At 45.5% G+C, this 19,584-nt stretch overlaps 1 protein-coding gene across 2 annotated transcripts; it reads left to right on the top strand.

Moving 5' to 3' along the window:
- Window positions 1–218: 218 nt before the first annotated feature.
- LOC102930758 (prolactin-releasing peptide receptor) lies at window positions 219–16,422 on the top strand. 2 transcript variants are annotated; one of them, XM_043536506.1, is made up of 3 exons: window positions 219–351; window positions 2,316–2,759; window positions 13,081–16,422. In XM_043536506.1, exons 2-3 carry the CDS (start codon window positions 2,341–2,343, stop codon window positions 13,712–13,714), a joined length of 1,053 nt encoding a protein of 350 aa, XP_043392441.1. In that variant the 5' UTR covers window positions 219–351; window positions 2,316–2,340; the 3' UTR covers window positions 13,715–16,422. The 2 variants fall into 2 exon arrangements, with proteins under 2 accessions (XP_043392441.1, XP_007053541.1); XM_007053479.3 differs by having other exon boundaries at window positions 224–351; window positions 1,772–2,759.
- The last annotated feature ends 3,162 nt before the right edge of the window (window positions 16,423–19,584 follow it).

Raw genomic sequence — 19,584 nt, forward strand, 5'->3', positions numbered from 1 at the left:
AAAGGGCCTTTGACATCTCTGGGCTGAGGGCTCCAGCCTGGAATTTTCTCCTCCTCCGGCTTCAGAGAAGTTACTGCTAATTGACAGTTGTGGCAGAAGAGAATCAAGCTCCATATCCTCACTGCGGTTACAGGAAGGAGCGGAGAGAGGCAGCAGCCAGTGGGGGGAGTGAGAGGGTTGGAAGCATGGATCTCCGTAAGTTCAGCACACAGATATGAGCATAGTTGGAATACAGAGCCCCAAAGGATCAGAGAGCAGTCTGAATTCTCTTCCTCTCTCTGACACACAAACCCCTCCTGGAATTAACACAGCTCCTGAGTGCCCTTCCGCCCTGACTTTCCTCTGCACCAGGTCAGTAGAGAATGCAATGGTTTTCTTTTATCTGCATTTACAGAGGGAATATTCAGCCCAAATGGAGAAGCAGATTTTTCTTTTTCTTTTAAATGTACTGTATGCATAACCCAACTAGTGAGCAGGAAATGTGCCTAACTGGTTGGAACGGTTCTGTAGTTAGATGCTACTGCATTGTAGAAGTTACTTATTTCCTGAAAACTGGTGTCTCATTGTAACCATGCCCTTAGCGTGGACAGCTGAGATGGTATTATTTTGCTGTTTAGTATCATCTCAGAAGAAGCAAGGACTCCTATACAAAATAATGTAAAGGAGGATTTTACATTCATTGTGTTGCTGAGACAGCTAGTTCCTTTCTACAATTCACATTTGGAAGCTCATTTGGGAGCAGAATGGAAAGGTTTCAGGATATGGCTGTGATGTAAAATGCATTACTTTGCTAGGGTTTCACAGAAATAATACTTTGAAATTGCCTTTCATAATCTATTGTTTATTTTGAAAGCATCTTCCATATGAACAGTGTCTCAAAATGCTCCCTGTATCGAAAAGTTCTATACAGTTGAATAAGGATAAAACCAATGGGGCTCAATAGAAATTAATCTAAAAATCTAGATTTAACAGAGTCTGCTAAGCTTTCTATAGGTTTTTGGAGCCATCCTATAGAATTCTATGGCAGGGATAGAATTCTTTATTCAGTTCTGTAAGATGTTTCCTAAAGTCTATAGAAAGTGTGTGATTTTTGTTCTATTAAATTAGATAAGACTTCGCCGTAGGAGTTTACAGAATGAAATAATAGCTGACAAAGATGGAAATGAAGGGGTTCAGGAAAGGAGAAATGGGCTACTTTACTAAAAAGCTCACTAACCCTCTTCCATAGAAAAATGGGAGATTAGGTGCTAGAATAGTGTTTTTCATGTCAGACTGAAAAATAATTTGAGCTGCAACTCCCAGTGCTTTGTGGGAAAACATATATTTTAAGAACATAATAAAACCCGCTGGCTGTGGAATGCACTTGTGTGTACTCATTGTGAATAACAGCAGGAATCCATTCATTATCTCCTACTTGTGGAGAATTGAAGGGTCTCTGGAAATGAGTTGTATACACTCCTGAGTGATGTACAGCAGAAGTTCTCATGGTATCAGCTTCGCGGGCATGAGTGCTGTGTCCTTGTGGCTCTGCACTGGCCAACCAAAACCCCCTGACAGACAAGGATAAGAAGGGACATGAATGGTGGGGGTCTTGGAGGGATTTGTATTCCAAGACTGAATCTATTCTGTGTCCACCGATTTCTGTCTTTCTTTCAAATCCTAAATTTGGGGCCTGGCCCTCTCTTCTTAGAATTGTCCCCTTTATCAGCGGAGGGCTATTTATCTGAATCCCTCCTCTTCTAAACCTCAATTTTTCCATCTTCTTTCCCAGGAATCTGTAGAACAAACCACTTCCCAGACCTTCCAGTCAAGCCAGGAAAATTAAACGGGGGAAAATATTCTGAGGAAGTTTGAGACAAAGAAATCAGATTATAAGGAGGCTAAAGGGACAGGACTTGAGGGGAACCAAATTAGCCTCAGTATGAAGGCTAGATGCAGCTGGAGCACAAACATGAAGTAAAATTTGATGTACCACAAGGATATTTCAATTCAATTCTCAAGGTGTGACCCGTGAATTACAGAACAGAGAGGAGTATCAGTGGGTAGCACCTGAATAACTGTTCACACAGGGATACTCAAACATAGATGGAAACTCTCTGCAAAGCTGAGAGACTGAATGAGGTTAACAGGTCACATTTGACCTCTCATGGATTGTTTGCTGCTCCAACCAAAAGAGATGCCCACAGAAGGACTCAATCATAAATGGCACATACACGGGTTGCTAACTATATCCATGAACTGAAAATGAATGGAATCATGGTTATGACCCTGTAATTAAGGTCACTAATGCTGACCCCCTTCTGCTCTTGTCTAAGCTTGCTTCTCAGTTGACTTTGACTCATGGAACCGATTGGGAATTGGGACAAGCTCCCAGCCAATGACAGCATCAATGAGATCGTCCTCAAGAACAGCTCCAATTCCAGCTCTCAGTTTACGGGAGTCCAGTTGATCCAGTCCTTCAAGCCCCTCATCATCCCCTGCTACGCCCTGGTGGTGCTGATCGGCATCTTCGGCAACTACCTTCTCCTCTACGTCATCTGTAGGACCAAGAAGATGCACAATGTCACCAACTTCTTCATCGGGAACTTGGCTTTCTCAGACATGCTGATGTGTGCGACATGTGTTCCTTTTACCCTGGCCTACGCCTTCAACCCACAGGGCTGGATCTTCGGGAAGTTCTTGTGTTATTTCGTGTTCCTGATGCAGCCTATGACAGTCTATGTGTCTGTCTTCACCCTCACAGCGATTGCTGTAGACAGGTAACAGTAGTTCCTAGCCAGCCCTTTGGAAATGATGATTTTCCTTTTTTAAAAAATTTGGGTGAGGGAATTATTTAGTAATTTCTTCGCCTCAAAAGAGCAAAATCTTTTCAATATCACTAAGAAATCTTTCAGAGTAGCAGCCATGTTAGTCTGTATCCGCAAAAAGAAAAGGAGTACTTGTGGCACCTTAGAGACTAACAAATTTATTTGAGCATAAGCTTTCGTGAGCTACAGCTCACTTCATCAGATGCATTCAGTGGAAAATACAGTGGGGAGATTTATATACACAGAGAACATGAAACAATGGGTGTTACCATACGCACTGTAACAAGAGTGATCAGGTAAGGTGAGCTATTACCAGCAGGAGAGCGGGGGTGGTGGTGGGGAACCTTTTGTAGTGATAATCAAGGTGGACCCTTTCCAGCAGTTGACAAGAACATGTGAGGAACAATGGGGGTGAGGGGGAAATAAACATGGGGAAATAGTTTTACTTTGTGTAATGACACATCCACTCCCAGTCTCTATTCAAGCCTAAGTTAATTGTTTCCAGTTTGCAAATTAATTCCAATTCAGCTGTCTCTCATTGGAGTCTGTTTCTGAAGTTTTTTTGTTGAAGAATTGCCGCTTTTAGGTCTGTAATCGAGTGACCAGAGAGATTGAAGTGTTCTCCGACTGGTTTTTGAATGTTATCATTCTTGACATCTGATTTGTGTCCATTTATTCTTTTACGTAGAGACTGTCCAGTTTGGCCAATGTACATGGCAGAGGGGCATTGCTGGCACATGATGGTAGATGTGCAGGTAAACGAGCCTCTGATAGTGTGGCTGATGTGATTAGGCCCTATGATGGTGTCCCCTGAATAGATATGTGGATACAGTTGGTAACAGGCTTTGTTGCAAGGATAGGTTCCTGGGTTAGTGTTTTTGTTGTGTGGTTGCTGGTGAGTATTTGCTTCAGGTTGGGGGGCTGTCTGTAAGCAAGGACTGGCCTGTCTCCCAAGATCTATGAGATTGATGGGTCGTCCTTCAGGTATTTGGCTTTTTATTGTACTGGGGCATGTGACACTTTGCAGTTTTTGTGTGATTCACTGTGAAAAAGGATTTTCAGCAAAATGAAATTCCAAGTGTAAAAAATGTCTAGGTTTTTGCATAGAAAAAGGATCACTTTGGAGATGAGGGGGAACTGAAATTTTAATAATTTCAGTAATTAACTATAAATCTTATTACTTTCCCTTACATCACATTTTGCCTCTTCAAATGTACAAATATTAATGTGATAACCCTCACAGCACCCTAATGAGGATAGGCATGATTTATTATCCCCATCTTACAGATCAGGGAAACTGAGGCACAGGGTGGTGAAGGGACTGATTGATTTTGTTTTATTAATGTATCTGAATGGTGTTTATCAAATGCACCTATTGACACCTCTAGGATCTGTCACTGACTTGTCTCTAAAGTGCCACAAGTACTCCTTTTCTTTTTGCGAATACAGACTAACACGGCTGTTACTCTGAAACGTGACTTGTGAGAGACTGTGGGCAAATCAGAGGATCAGACTTTCAGCAGAGCTCAGGAACAGATTTGCAAGCACTTAGCACCCACAGCTGGAGACAGATTTTTAAAAGAGCCCTCAGCTCCCACTGCAACACTTAAGTCCAGGTACTAAGAGACATCAGCACTGGCATGTTGAGTAGAGCTGTTCCAGGACAGGAATTCTGCTTCAAGAAGGATTTTGAGATGTCTAAATCTTGGCTCTGTTTCAAATTGGAAGAAAACCTGCAAATTTCAGAATGCTCTAGGAAGGAAAGTTCCAGGAAAAAAAAGTTTCAGAGCAATCAAAATGTTTGGTGCCAATTTTTACTTTATTATTTTGTGTTACAATATACTATATAATACAAATAAAAAGATATTCAAAGCAAAAAGTTGTTTCAAAAATGAAAAATCAAAATGGTTGTTTTTCATTGCTGGGATTCATTCCCCCTCCCCTCAAACCAAATTTTGGTGCATACAACATGGTTTTGAGTTTGAGACAAGTTCTTCCAACCAGCAGTAGTTCTCAGATCTTTTGTAAGCCTGGCCACTTACAGGTGTCTAAGTGGAGCTGGGCTCTTCTGGAAATCTGATTCTAAATTGTTTTGTATAATGGGAATAACTATCCAGGGTGAGAGGCTTAGTGTTTGCAAAGCATCTGGGCACCTGTGAATGAGAGGTGCTAAAGAAATTATTACAGACACAGCCGGGAGTTCCTGTGTCTCAGTTGGAATTAATATTAATTTCCCTCCCTCTTATTATTTCCCTCCATTTCCTTTGCAGCAGCTGTTTCCTACAGTTCTCGTGGTCAGTTCTGCTCACTCACTATTAACTTTCAGCCCCATCGGCTCAGCTTACCCCACTGAGACCATTTAAAGGATCAATATATTCCTGTAGGCCCCCTCCTCGGCCTGACTCCAGGCTCTGGGGATCTAGGCTGGGAAGGGGGATTGAAAGTTGTGTAACACCCGGGTAACCAATGGGGAGCAACTCCGTAGTAGCCCCTGAATTCCCCTGTGTTCCGGGGCTGTGTTCTCCCTGAGAGGGCTGCGAAAAGGAGCAGGATCCTTATGTTCTCCCCTCTGCCACACAGGTGTGGAAAGGAGGGACACACTCTTGCCCACAGGGATCTGGACCCGCACTGCGGCTTTCTTCGCCCACAAAATGGGATTAAAGGGTGCTCAGCACTGCGTAAAATCAAGCCCTTAGGGCCAGATTTTCAGCAGAGATCACCGGCTGTTTAGGCACCTAAAGGAAGTGGATAGGTTTGCCATTGAAAGCTATGGGAGCTGCTGGGGGCGGAGCACTTTTGATAATCTGGCCCTTAATGTGTATAGGCCAAATTCACAGGCCCTTCTGCAGTTTTTACTCCAACAGAAGTTAATTGGAGGCTATCTGAATAAGGACTGAGTAAGAACCTCAGGCTTCGGCCCTAGGTTGGGTCAGGTTTCTTTTTGCTCTCTAATTGCTTGATCTTGAGAGGCATTCAGTAGCACAATCGAGCCCAGATGAGGCAAGCACCTGGAATTAGATTCCCATTGATCACTTTCTTCTAACCCAGTTCAATTTCTTGAGGCTTCTCTTCATTTTCAAGTGCTTTTCTTTTGGTGCCTGTCAATTACCTCACTTACAATCCATGCTGTCTGGAGTCCCCTTCAGGGCAAGATTAATAAACGTCAGCCATCCAGCTCTTCAGATGTTTTCTGCTCACCAAAGCAAATCAGCTCTCACTCCTGACAGTTCCCAGGCAGACTTCCCAGCCTGCAGGCTGGAGACCATACTCAGATTCATGAGAATCTGCCACACCAAACACAGTGCTAGCGGTCATTCAGCATCAAATCTAGCACGAATGCACATCCATGCCACAAAAGACTGAACATTTTAACAACTCAGAGCATCATCTCCTGCAGATGACAGCTTCTCTTGCTCTGAATTCTAGCACAGAACCCTAGAAACTGTTGCCAATAGCCTAGTAGGTCCAGCTTCCGCTGCACAGTGCAGAATTGCTCCTTTTAGTAGTTAACTGTAGTAGGAGGGGCTTGGTTTTAAGCCATAGGACTAAGACTTTAGAGATCTGGCTGCAGTTCTGGCTCTGCCGCAATTCTGTGTGTCTCCTGAGTCAAGTCACTTTCTCTGCCTGTGCCTCAGTTTCCCCTCTGTAAAAGGAAGTACCAACACTTTGCTCCCCCAAAGGGGTGCCATAAGACTCTGTTCATTAAGATATGTGAGGTGCTCAGATTGTGTGGTGACGGGTGTCACAGGAAAACCAATCAATATTTATACCACTGTAGATCTTGAGTAACTTCGCTGCCGTCGGGGGAGTGAGACTAGTGTAAGTGAAAGGGCCACCAGGTTTGGAGTGACAGACGGACTGACAGTGGAGTAGTGCCTGATGCCCGCACTGGAAAAGAACAGGTCGGTGCTGCTGCAGTGAAAAGACCAACTGGAGAGGGTATCGTAGAGTATGTCTACACTGCAAATAAAGGGCATGTTCTTAACTTGCCTTAGCTAACTCAGGGTAAAATAGTAGTGAAGACATTGCAACTCGAGTTAGCAGCACAGGTTCAACCCTCCAGGCTTTCACTCGAGCTGCTAACCTAAGGTAAAAGCCGAGTTGCCGTGTCTTCACTGCTACTTCAGCTCAAATGAGCTAACCCAAGGTAAGAACACACCTTTTCTGCCATGTAGATCTACTCTTAAAGTGAGACTGTTAGGGCCAGATCCTCAGCTGGTGTAATCCATGTCGCTCCAGTGAAATCAGTGGAGTTAGGTTGATTTACACCAGCTGAGGATCTGGCCTGAGATTTTTACATTCATTGAATAATCTCCGGCATGTCTGTTCAACTGTGTGTACACGCAGGAGGAGATGATACATATGTCCTCCGCTTTGTGTCTTGGGCGGCGCTGACATTGTCTGCACCATGCAAACAGCAGTAATAACTGATCATAGCAACAAGGAGATTAGAAAGCGGGCAGCAGGGCAAATGGAAATTAATCCTCCTTAGAGAGATGCAACAAGACTAGTCTCAGGAGCAAGAAAGGCAGTATCTCCATGCTTCCCAGCGATATGTTCATTCGCTGTTTGCTAAGCAAGTCTTTGCAGAGAGGTCCAGTCCACCACCTGGCAAATATAGCCTCATTCAGGAGAGAGGCTCAGTCCTGACCCACTCCCCACACACCCAGCTCTGTCCTTGCACCTCATCGTTAGCTGCAGCACCCGCTGCTTTTCCAGCACTGGCTTTCTGCTGAGCAGAAAATACCAGTGGTGCAGAATATCTATATATAGGATCTAGGATGGGAAAGAAACAGCCCATTTTCCCTTGTGTCAGGACTCGGATTTGAACCATAGTCTTTTGCTCTTTTCTGTTGTCTTTGGTGTGGGTTATAGCAAGCTTCTGACTTGGTTGGGAGAAGAGCTTGTTATTGAGGGCACTGACATGAAATCACTGCAGAGCCCACTACACGTACATCAAACTCTGCATTAAAAGGTGTCTTTCCACTCAGTGCTGTTGCTTGGTATAAAAGTGGGAAGTCTATGTGACTTTAAAACCAGTGCAGCTTATGGCATGATAGTGACCTGATCAAACATCTCTACTGTGCCAAGACACGACTTTGTAAATCCAGTAACAAGCTTCTTACTTTCTTGGAGCTGGTACAAACACCAGGTATGACAGATTGATCCAATGACAGAGCCTAGATCACTGCAAATAGCAATTCCATTTCCTTTCCTCCTTCTGCACTTTGTAGTGAAATCCTGTGGCTTTGGCACTCATCAGGGCTGGAGAGATGCCATGGCACGGTGAAGATTAAACCAGTGTCATCATGCCAGAAGGTTCCAAATTGTGATGCAAACACAACAGGAATATGGTACTCAATCTCCTTCTCTTTGTGTGAGGCATATTTGTGCCCCATGCTTCTTTCCGATAGGCAGAGATCATAAAATGTTCCCCATGCTTGCAACTTGCAGCCAGCTGTGTTGCAAAATAAGCTAATTTCACATCTCTTCACCTGACCAGGAGGACTAAGCAGCCAGCATGGGACTGGAAATGTATGTGTGTTTAGTTTGGGAGTGAACTTCCTATTGCTCTTGTTCTGATTTCAGTGCCACTAAATAGTGATGTCCTTGACTGCTGGTTCTGTAAAGCACTAGGTATCATTTCTGCTCATTTCAGGTTATTAATACCTTCTCATACAAATCTGTGCGAGACAAATTGTTCTGACCCCCAAATGGCAGGCACGATCCCTTCCTAAACGGAGACAGACATGGGATGTGGGTTGGGGCTTGTTTTTTTGGGCTTTGGGTTTTTTAACATTGTGTTTCCATGGTGATGTCACTTTTGTAGGGAAGGCTGCAGTCCCAGTGGGGAATGGAAAGAAATAGGCAGATTCCAAAACTAAGCCGCAGATACAAGGAGTATCTTTAATGCAAACATGACTCAGACACTGGCGGAACAAAACAGGTGCAATGGAGGCAAAGCAGATTAGACGAACAAAGGGAAGATTTAGGCTGGATTAGCAGGAAAGAACTTTCTGACAGTGAGATCTCTTAGGAGGTAGGATGACCTGCCAAGGGGTGTGTTGGAAATCTGATTACGTGAGACTTAAATATACTTGGTAACTGTGTTGTTTGGTCTGATCCTGCATTTTCTGATGGGGAGCTGGACTAGTTATGTCCCAATAAGGCTTTCCCATCTTGAATTTCTGTAACTCTATTCTTTGCATTTAGGGTTGGGCTGTTCCTCCACGTTAAAGGAGAATCTAGATGAAAGGAGCTACAGCATTCACAATCCCCTTTATAACTGCACACTTAGGGCTACGTGTTCAAGGACCCCTACTTTTAACTACTCCCTTTCCTTCCCTAAAGCAGTGATTCTGCGGTACATTGCAAGGTATAGAAGGCACCACTAGCTTGGAATGGAAAATGTCATTATTGAAAATACCTGTCTGTCTCTGTCTGTCATCTTAGATGTTTCTCAAGTTCCCATCACCGTAAGTCTTCTTGGCTGCATATTATTTATCAACATAAGGCCTGATTCACCACTCTCTTATACATGTTTCATGACAGTGTTACTTCACTAACTCCAAATGAGTCATGTCAGGGTGAAGCTAAAGGAGTGCAGTGGTGAATCAGGCTCCTATTGTTCAATCAAACCAGGCCTCTGTGTTAATTTTCCTCCATCCAGTCTTTGGAGTTTGTGCACCTTCCCAGGAATTACGAAACCGGTCAGTACCCTTAAATTCAAAGGGTTGGTTAGGAAATTATGGTGGATCAGAAGGATTTAGCTAAAACACTTAGCTGCCCTTTCCAAAGGGACTCTTTCAGATAGGATGAGATTCTCCTATGTGCAAAGCGACAGCACAAAGCCTATTCACCACCCCAGACCCACATGAGTCCTAAAATAAGTAGGACTTAGGTGGTTCACCGGCTTTGCGCTGGCTTTCTGCATGGCCGGGAGTTGAGGAATTTCACACCCTTACATCCCTAAAGAGATGTATACGTTCTGTGAGAAACTGGTCATATCACAGCCCAACAGCATCCAGAATGAAATGGCCTTAAAATATTTACTCTGTGAATGGGGCAAGTCACAGAACCTTCAAATTCTGTGTCAAAGCATCACCTTTGCCAATGCAATGGTCAGGTACTGTTCAGTTCAAAGGTCCCATTTACACTAGAATTAAAGAATTCTCTTGCACCTCTGAGAAGGGAATCAGGGGTAAGGCTCTGATCCTGCAAAGACAGGCTTGTGCTTCATCTCAATGAGCTACTCGTGTGTAAAGTTAAGCAGGAACGCACATCTCTTATAAGCCTAGGTCTAGCCTGAGTTTAGCTCTGTATATGGCTGTCCCGCTCGTTTGATGGCACAGATTGATCAGAATCCTGGTTTTGGGAGGATCATGTGACAGATGCAAGCTTGCTTTCCTGTCTAGACAAAATAAATGATAAATTATAAAAAATATTAAATATCCATCACATGTAGGTTTATTGTCAGAGAGATCAGTTCAATTGCTATGCAAGCTTCTGCTGAGGGTTTGTTTAATTTCAGATGCTCCTTTCCAGTCCCTATTTTCCATTATAATCTTGAATGCTTTGTGCAATCTAGTAATAAAATACAAGTAAAGGGATAAGACGGTCATAATAAAAATACAGATAATTTGAATAATATCTAATTGGGGCATTTATTACTAGCTGGAATATAGGCTGGGACACAGCTAGATAATTTCAACTCTCTGGCCCTGACACAAGGCACCACATAACCATCTGCCGAAAGTTGAGTGTGGGCTTAAGTCTCATTGACGTCAATAGGACTTCAGCACATGTTTAAAGTTCAGCACATGCTTAAGGGCTGTCCTGAATCGAGATGCTTTCCCGAATGTGAATGTCGATCAGTTACATAGGTTCAAACATCGAGGAGAAGAGTGAGGTACGGATACGTACATGGACAGACAGTCAGAGGGGGAGAGCTGAGTGTGAGTTGGTGCTGAATGCAGAACACCCAGTATGTGAAAGGTGCTACATAAAACCACAGTTTAGTCACTTAAAATGGCTAGCAGGAGGTTCAGCTCTTACAAGTCTTTGACCATAAGAAATAGCGAGGAAATGAAAACAATGCACCTAGTGAAGGAGGAGAAAAGAGATTAATTAGGTGATTTTTTTTCATTTTAGTCTTTTAAAAAATGTTGCCTGGAGCTCCCAAGTATGATTCAGAGTCACTTTACACAAAGGGCTGCCTGGGTGGTTGATCAGGAGCATTCGGAGGGGCCGGGTGTTTCTGGAGACGACTGAAGGCACCTACGGTTTAACACAAGGCCTCAGGATGGGGAAAAGAAAAGCTGCTATTATTTCGTTCTTGCACAATAAAAGCTGTTCCTAGGGGTTAATTCTGTGGCTGTGCCTCTGCTGGGATAATTACAGCTCTTAGGGACTTCAGGCTTTTCTGCACTGGAAGGGTGTCATTTCCTGCAGATTTGGCACCTCATGTCAGGCCTCTTTGCTTAATTTAATGCAATAGAAATGTAATGCTAATGAAATAAGAAAAAGCAGCCATTAAATGTTTGACTAACTGGAAAACGACAGCTTTGGAACTGAAGGGGAAACCTCTTTTGTCGCTTTTGTGCTCAGCCCTGGAATTTGCTAGTGCTGCTGCTTGGCTGACGGCTGCTGATTCCCCGTGGTTCTGTGGAGTTTTATCGATTAAGGTCTACCAGACGCTTTAGGGACTGTAACGAGGGGCACATACTGCAGAAGGTAGAACTAGAACAGAGCAAGAGCCCGTTGAGTCTGATAGCTTGTCTCTGATGGTTGTCAGCGCTGGATGCGTCAGGAGATGTAGTTCTCCCCAACTGAGCAGTACTATATATATATATATTATGGCAGGAAATGGCTTTATTACACCATCAAGTGATCAGTTTAGACCCTGAAACCTGGTTGATAGTCCTTGTAATTTTACCTTAGCTAGTGCAAGTACTGGCAGATGCTGTTCTTACCACACTCACTCTTTACCTCAGTTATATACTGAGATGATGAGTTCCAAAGGTTAACTAGGGAATGCATTAAGTACTCTCGCCTTTCATCGGTGGAGAAACTTAATGCTTTTTAAAATGTATTTTAATTTTTAACCTTCTAGTTTCAGCAAGTGCCCATTTGTTCTTGTATCTCGGGATGAGGTAAATAGGAGAAGCCACCTGGGCATCTCTGTACCTTTTGATACCTGTCTCCTGTACTGACTAGCCTTTCCTTTTCTTCTGTCATTTCTCCAACCCAGGTAATGTCGATGAAGCTGATCAAATATACAGTAGACATAACTTTGTGGGACAGTGCCCCAGGATTCATTAACAATGATGGGAGCTGTGCCTCTAAAATCATACACCGGAAGATGGTCCTCTATAGTAGTCACCAGCAGAGGATGAAATCTTTCCATCAGTGACTCCACAGTTCAGTAGGGGTGGCGTTCTTTGTTCTCTTACAGAGTGGACTCCCTGTGCATTAATTGTAGGTGAAGCACCATCCTGTGCAGAGGAGCCGGCACAAGGCCTAGGCACCATGTGGGGCCCACTTGAGCTGTATCCGGAGGATTTCAGAGATGCATAGCACTAGCTGTCTGCTTGGAGAGGGCTTTGCCCTCTGAGGGGAAACGTCAACCCCATACTGACCCTGAAACACCTGGACCAGGGGCTTGGGTGCAAATTAAGAGCAGAGTTATAGCTTTCAAAGGTGGGACAGAGAGAGAGTGCAGTTAAAACAGCATCTCCACCGTTGTAAATACATGAACACAAGGACAGCAGCAGAACGTGTGCACGTTAATGTAAAATGGTCTCTAGCGGCTAATTTAGGTAACTACGTTACTCAGTATACATCACTGTGGATGAGTCACCCTCTGGGACCATGGCAGGGGTCTGTGTGGCTGGTAGTGACCACTCTCTCCATGCAGTTGGTCACTGGAGCATTTGTTTACTGCTCCTGCTCCACCCTCCTCTACCCATGGACCCAAATGCTAGTTTCAACGTCTGCCAGGTTCTGAGCAAACAATAAGATCTTCAAAGAGCAATGTGAACTCAGCTTGATTCCGCCCCCAGCTCAGTCAGGAGGACCCCTCATGACCCCTCAGGGTGAGCTGCTAAGTTCCTATACATCGCTGAGGCCTTACTTGGGTCTTGATACGTGCACACACGCCGGGACCATGCCCTGACTGGTGAGATATATGAGCTATAGGGATAATGCCATTCAGGAGAAAGCGGCAGTGGGAGCTGTGACTCACCACGCTCATTCCCTCTCCCTCTCTTTCCAGGTACTATGCCACAGTGCACCCACTGAAGAAGCGCATCTCGGTCACCACCTGTGTGTATGTGGTGGGTGGAATCTGGTTGCTGTCCTGCACGCTGGTGGCCCCCGCCATCGCCCACACGTATCACGTGGAGTTCCAGAAGGAAGGATTTGCCATCTGTGAGGAGTTCTGGATGGAGAAGGAGAAGGAGCGCCTGGCCTATGCCTACAGCACCCTGATCATCACCTACATCCTGCCCCTCTCAGCTGTCTCCCTCGCATACATCTGCATCACAGTCAAGCTGAAGAACCGTGTGGTGCCCGGTCACCCAACGCAAAGCCAGGCAGAGTTCGACCGGGTGAGGAAGAGGAAGATCTTCCGCCTCATCGTGCTGGTGGTGGCTGCCTTTGGAATCTGCTGGCTCCCCATCCATGTCTTCAACATCATTCGTGACATAGACATCAATCTCATCAACAAGCACTACTTCCTGCTCATCCAGCTGCTCTGCCACTGGTTCGCCATGAGCTCCTCCTGCTGCAACCCCTTCCTCTACGCCTGGCTGCATGACCGCTTCCGCAGCGAGCTGAAGAAGATGTTCACCTTCAAGCAGAAAATCATCCCCACCAATAACTGCGTAGCTGTGAGCGTGATGCTCTGAGGCCCGGAATCTGGGTTCTCTGCTTTCTGATGGTCTCGCATTTCTCTCACTCTTTGCATCCCAAACTGAGACACACAAGAATCAGCACACCCACCTCCTGAAATGCAGGCTCCTCGCAGGTGGAAGGCTGTGACTATTTACGAGTTTAACAGCAGCCAATCATATTGCACGAGAGTTCTGGGACGTGAAGTGAATGATGCTGTATTCCACCGCAATTGCAATGGGAGTTTGGGATTTTAAATTACAGAATTACAATATGCCCCAGCTCTTGCAAAAAGTGCCACCAGGTCTTTAATGTGTGCAAATCATGGGGTCCTCGGGTTTCTGCTCATCTGCTCCAGCAGTGTCATGTCCTTTAGAACGTGATGAAGCTCAGTACTCACTCAGAGGAAAGAGCACAGGGTATCTCCCACATCTGCATGGTCCCCAGATGTCACCCATCCAAGAACTGAACTTTAAGAACCAGAGTGCTTTTTTACCCAAAGCACGATCAGCCTGGGGAACACACCATCATAAGGCATCTTTGAGGTACAGACCATAGCAGATTTCAGAATAAGGATACCCAGAACACTAGACAGGACCAAAATATCAAAGGGATACACACTGTCATGCGTAAGCAAAGCACTAACTGCAGAGAGTCAGGAAGACATTTTCCCAGGGGCACTGTACTACATAACTGTCCATTGTGGGGGTTTACACTTTCCTCAGAACCTTCTAGTATTGTCCACTGTGGCAGACAAGATTGTGAACTAGTTGGATCTCAGGTCTGGTCTGGTCTGGCACTTCCTATGTTTGTACAGCCTGCTTGCCATGTTGGATATGATACCACCACAGCACAAAGCAGCATGACTTCAGGGCAATAGCCTGGGGAAAAGTGGATTTGTGTCTAATGGTGATGGGAGGGTGGGTATATGTGAACAAATACTGCACCATATTCAGCCCTGCATATATTGGTGCACAACCCCCACCGCTCCTGATTAAGTTAAATAGGAATTGAACTGCTCCTCCATTCAGTGGGGGTGAAAGACTGACTTATTGTGCATAGTTTCCTCTTTCTTTCTTTCTTTCTTTCTTTCTTTCTTTCTTTCTTTCTTTCTTTCTTTCTTTCAACAGAAGAATGATTTGGTTGGCCATGGGAGGGGCTGCTTAAGAAGCTTGGGACAGTGAAGTATATGCACGAGTGTTTGGGGTTGCAATGTAACTTTGTCAAAGCATTCCTGTGTCTAATACAAAACTCTTTCTTGCATATCTCAGAATGAGGTTTGTTGGCTGGAATCTGTAATACTACAATAAATATAAAGGAATAACTACTTCAAGATTCCTCTCTCAAACACTGAGCTTAGAGGCGATTTTCTTTTCCAAAGTGCAGACGCTGCAGCCCTGATGCCTGCTGGGAACAGAACTGCAGTGAGTGAGATCCTAGTGATGTGTAACTGACATGATTCGAATGATTTCATCCCTCACCTCCTGTTCGCTGAGCAGATGTGTTTGATGCCTAATAAAGCAGGGCCAGAGACTTGAGATTCTTTTTTCTCATGACGACGCCTTCGAAGAGAGGGTTGTTTTCATCCAGACATCAGTGGATCTGGATATGGGGGAGGATGTTTCCCAATGGCTATAGAACAGGACTAACAGTTAGGACTCCTGGGTTCTGTTCCCAGCTTTGCTGCTGTGTGGCCTTGGCCTAGTCACTGCACCTCTCTGGGCCTCAGATGTGGCTAATAAGTCTGCCCTAGCTCACAGGAGGGTTACATTAGGGATATGAGTTTCCAGCTAAATGTCTATGCAATGAGTGAGGAAGGAGATGGGTGTGTGTGTGTGTGTGTGTGTGTGTGTGTAAAGCCTCTTATGTAGTCCCTGTTCCATTTCTTTCTCACTCTTTCCCCCTCCTCTTCCTGTCCCTTTGGCCCAGGGCCCAGTGAGGTTTAGCAGGTCCCTGACCCGGATTTCCCACCTGCCCACCTTCTCTCTGCTCCTAGCCACATTCAGAAGCCGGCCTGGAAAGGGTTTCACTACATTGCCCACTTCACCGCATTGCCCCTCTCCAGCCCTTAGTGCAGCTGTGGGATTTTGGGGCAGGGAGGTACATCGGTACCATTGGGATTTTGTGATTTTCTGTTGTGGCCTCTCTCCTTTCTGGAATCAGCTCTGATAATCCCCTCTGAAAAAGGGATGCAGCAGGCTGACGCTTATGTCACCCAGCCAAAGAGCACTGTCACCCAGCTACCTAACAGCTAATCACCTACCACCCATAAAAGATATACACTGGCCACAGAGAGCTCCCTGTTGAGGGACTCCACTTTAGCCCCTGCAATGCCAGGCCCAGTGGGCGCTAGGTAGCAGCACCCTGAGGTGCACTGCCCGGAGTGTCTTCTGTAGGGTTCCAAATGCGACCCTTTGTTGCCCCACTCTGTGTAATTTCAGGGGGAAGTCTGGGGAGATCAGTTGTAGATTTCTACAGTTGTGATGTGACAAAGGCAAGCCGATGTGGTGGCTGTGCTGTATGCATCTATTTTGATTGGATAAAAACGTATGCAGAGTTGATGTGGCCCATAGGACCCTGACAAGATGCCACCATGGATCTCAGTGTCAGTCACGATTTGGGCAGACCGAATTCCTTCAGGCTTGTGCCAGCCTGTAGGATACTGGCAAGGATGCAGCAGAATTAGGGTGCCCAGACAGCAAATGTGAAAAATTGGGACGGGGGTGGAGGGTAATAGGAGCCGATATAAGAAAAAGATCCAAAAATCGGGACTGTCCCTATAAAATCAAGACATCTGGTCACCCTAAGCAGAATCCATGTGTTTCTCACATATTTCATTTCCCATTTATGAAGAGGAGGAGGAAGCAGAAGAAAGAGGAGGGAGGGAGGAAAAGAAAGCCAAAGAAATTCTAAGTCTGAGCAGCAGAGAATGGAGAAGAGCCGAGTTCTTTGTGGAGAATTCAGTGCGGCTCTTTATTTGGCAAAGAATTGTTTAAAAATGCATCAATATATCATTTTGCTTGAAAATGTCAGAGTAACTTCTAAAAGCCAGTCATTCCCCCTGGGGTGTATTTTAAACAGTCTCGAGAGGGGAGAAGGGAATTTATTCTTAAAAGGGAACAAGTGCCAGAGGAACCGCAGCCTCGGAAAAGAGGAATGTGCCTCTTTTATCAGGAAGCAGGAAATGCTGGAGCCCATCTCCAGAGCTTAGCAGGAGAGGGTCCCACTTAGCTCTGCTTAGGCCCCATCCTATGAGGTGCTGCTGGCCTCTTGAGTGGTGCTGAGCACCTTCAGCTCCCACTTACATCAAGCAAGGGTGCTCAGCACCTCTCACGAGGGGCTTGCCACCTGGCAGAATCTGGCCCACTTTCTCCCTTTCTTCTCCAAATCTTTGCAGAAAACAGGATGGGGGAGGAGGAGAATCTGACAGAGCATCAAAGCAATTACTCCCTCTTGAAACTCATTTTGTTGCTTAATAAATTCCAGTGATAGATAGGGAGCCGCTGTGGGCTTTCTCAGTTCCTGAGCTCGAAAGTGACTGACATAGTTGCAGGAGGGAAAAGAGCTTCCTCCCCCCAGTGCCACAGCAACCCCATGCTCTGCCTGTTTCCCTCAACAAGGGGCACATGGGCATTTCTGCTCCCCATCCCTTTGCCCTCACTGACCATCACAGATTTTCTTGTGCATGTTCAGTTTTTCTTCTCTGGTCCCTACAGGAATGTATAGCTAAAACCCCTGTGTACATCCTTATCTCAATGATCTCTTGTAAACACTGCTCTGATTGCCTGGGAGAGGAGTTTAACTCATGACTCATTATCAGAGGGGCAGCTGTGTTAGTCTGTATTCACAAAAACAACGAGGAGTCATCTCCATTCATCTGAAGAAGTGGGATTTTTACTCACAAAAGCTTATGCCCAAATAAATCTGTTAGTCTTTAAGGTGCCACCGGACTCCTCGTTGTTTTCATGACTCATTCAGACTCAATGGGCACACAAAGTGGATTTCCTTCTGAAGGTACCAGCACTTCCTGAGCTGCGGTTTGATTTTGGAGAGCTCTCTCTTTGCCCCCTCATTGCACAGCCTGTCACGCTGGGGTGCCTGTTTGATGGGGTTTTGTATACCTTTCACTCCCCAGTGAGAGCATTAGCAATCTAGGCGGGAGGGTGGCTGGGCTGCTCAGTGCTGAAAGCATGCTGGGGAAAATCGGGGCAGCTGCAGCTCTCTCTCTCTCTCCCAAAAAAATCTAGGCAGCCGGTGCTGGGGAGCCCGGGGATAAAAAAGGCCCTTTGGTGTGCGTCACATATTGCCTTCAGGAGCCTTTCTCCATATTGCAGCTTCTCTATTTCAGCAGCTCTTAAAGCACCCCTGGGTTTTCCACATGAAGTACTACAAAGCAGAGGTCTTATCCACACCTGTGTTGAAGCGTATTACCTCGTTACTGCCAACCTCAACAGCAACTAAATCGCCGCCCAGCCTGGAGGGACTGCTCACATACCGTACTAGTATTTCACCTGTGGCTCCATCACTAGGTTATTGTTGTGCTCTGCTAGAACCACTGCCCAGAAATCCACTTGCTTTTTTTCCTCCCACTGTTAAGCTTTGTTTACTGCAGGGTTCAGAGCTTTATCCTGCATCAAATCTCTCCAGACCCTGCTGCAGCTCTGTGTTTGGAATGCATGAACATCCCTCTTTGCACCTAAGATGGTGTCTCTAGTGGGTAGGCCATTTGGACCTGTGTTGCCCCTCCTCATTTGTACTGACCGCTGCCTTCCTTGCTTTCGCATCAATTGCCTTGTGCATTTCATGTTCCAGCTAACTATACACTGTATAAAGCAAACAATATCAGGCCTACTGATCCCTGCAGCTCTTCCAAATTTCCCTCAATCCTTCCTCAGGTGCATAGGAGATGAAATTTGCTCCTGTCCAGAAGGCCCATCATGAGGCCTATACACCACTTAAACCCGTGAAAATGGTGCATAAACCTTGAACTGGCCCTTTGCATTGGGTGAATTTCACTCAGAAAGTCTCCTGAAAGCCAGTTAATTAGGCACTCACATCACTAAATCCTACTCTCCCACCTGGGACATCAGCCTTTGCGCTGCTGTACTCTGCTCCTTTTCTAAATCCCAAGGAAACCCTGAGGGTTTCTTTGCCATTCTGTTTGTTACTTTGAACAGGAAATCTGATCATTCATGATCTGAAGGAGAACATAAACTGCCTGCATGGTGGGAAAATTCACAGACGCTGTCAAAGTGAAAGAAGTTGCAAATGCTGGTAAAGACACAAAAATAATCCAAAAGGTCCCAGAGAGTTTGAAAATATGGGCACACAATGACAAAGTGAGATTCAGCTTGTAAACTGTATGCTAATGTATCTGGGAAGAAATATCTATAACCAAAGAGAAGGTGGAGGAGGGGGATTCCCCACCCGATCTGTGCATGCAGGGGACCGCCCCTAAAAACTCAGAGTCGACAGGGGCAATACATCTACCTAGAGAGACAGACACACCATGTGCACATGGATTTCTCCCCCTCACACAGAAAGAGGAGCTGCCTGATCCCCTCAACTCCCTCCAGATACTCCATGGTTCCAGGGTAAGTAAGGAGGAGGTGTGGGCAGGTATGGGTGCTCAAGGCCAGGAGGCATTCACATCATCCCTGCCCGCCCTGTGGATCTTACCCAGACAAGATACTATAGCCTAGGGCTGTATTGTCTTTTCCATGGAATATTGCCTGTATTGTCCCCGGTGTGCACGGTGTGGTATATCAGACACTGAAGATGCCCCTGGAAGTTAAAGTCTGATTGATTCATCCTTTTATCAAAAGTGGGACGGGGAGCAGCACAAGTGTTGTAGTTTCCTGGACCCTCGTTAAGACGTCCCCTTTCT

The sequence above is a fragment of the Chelonia mydas genome, chromosome 26 (genome assembly GCF_015237465.2).
Source record: "Chelonia mydas isolate rCheMyd1 chromosome 26, rCheMyd1.pri.v2, whole genome shotgun sequence".
Taxonomy (NCBI): domain Eukaryota; kingdom Metazoa; phylum Chordata; order Testudines; family Cheloniidae; genus Chelonia; species Chelonia mydas.

What these genes read in the sequence shown, in the direction of transcription:
- LOC102930758 (XM_043536506.1), top strand. Translation starts at nt 2,341, where the DNA reads ATGGAACCGATTGGGAATTGGGACAAGCTCCCAGCCAATGACAGCATC. An exon ending in ACAGCGATTGCTGTAGACAG is followed by an intron (nt 2,760 to 13,080) that starts GTAACAGTAGTT and finishes CTCTCTTTCCAG; the next exon opens with GTACTATGCCACAGTGCACC.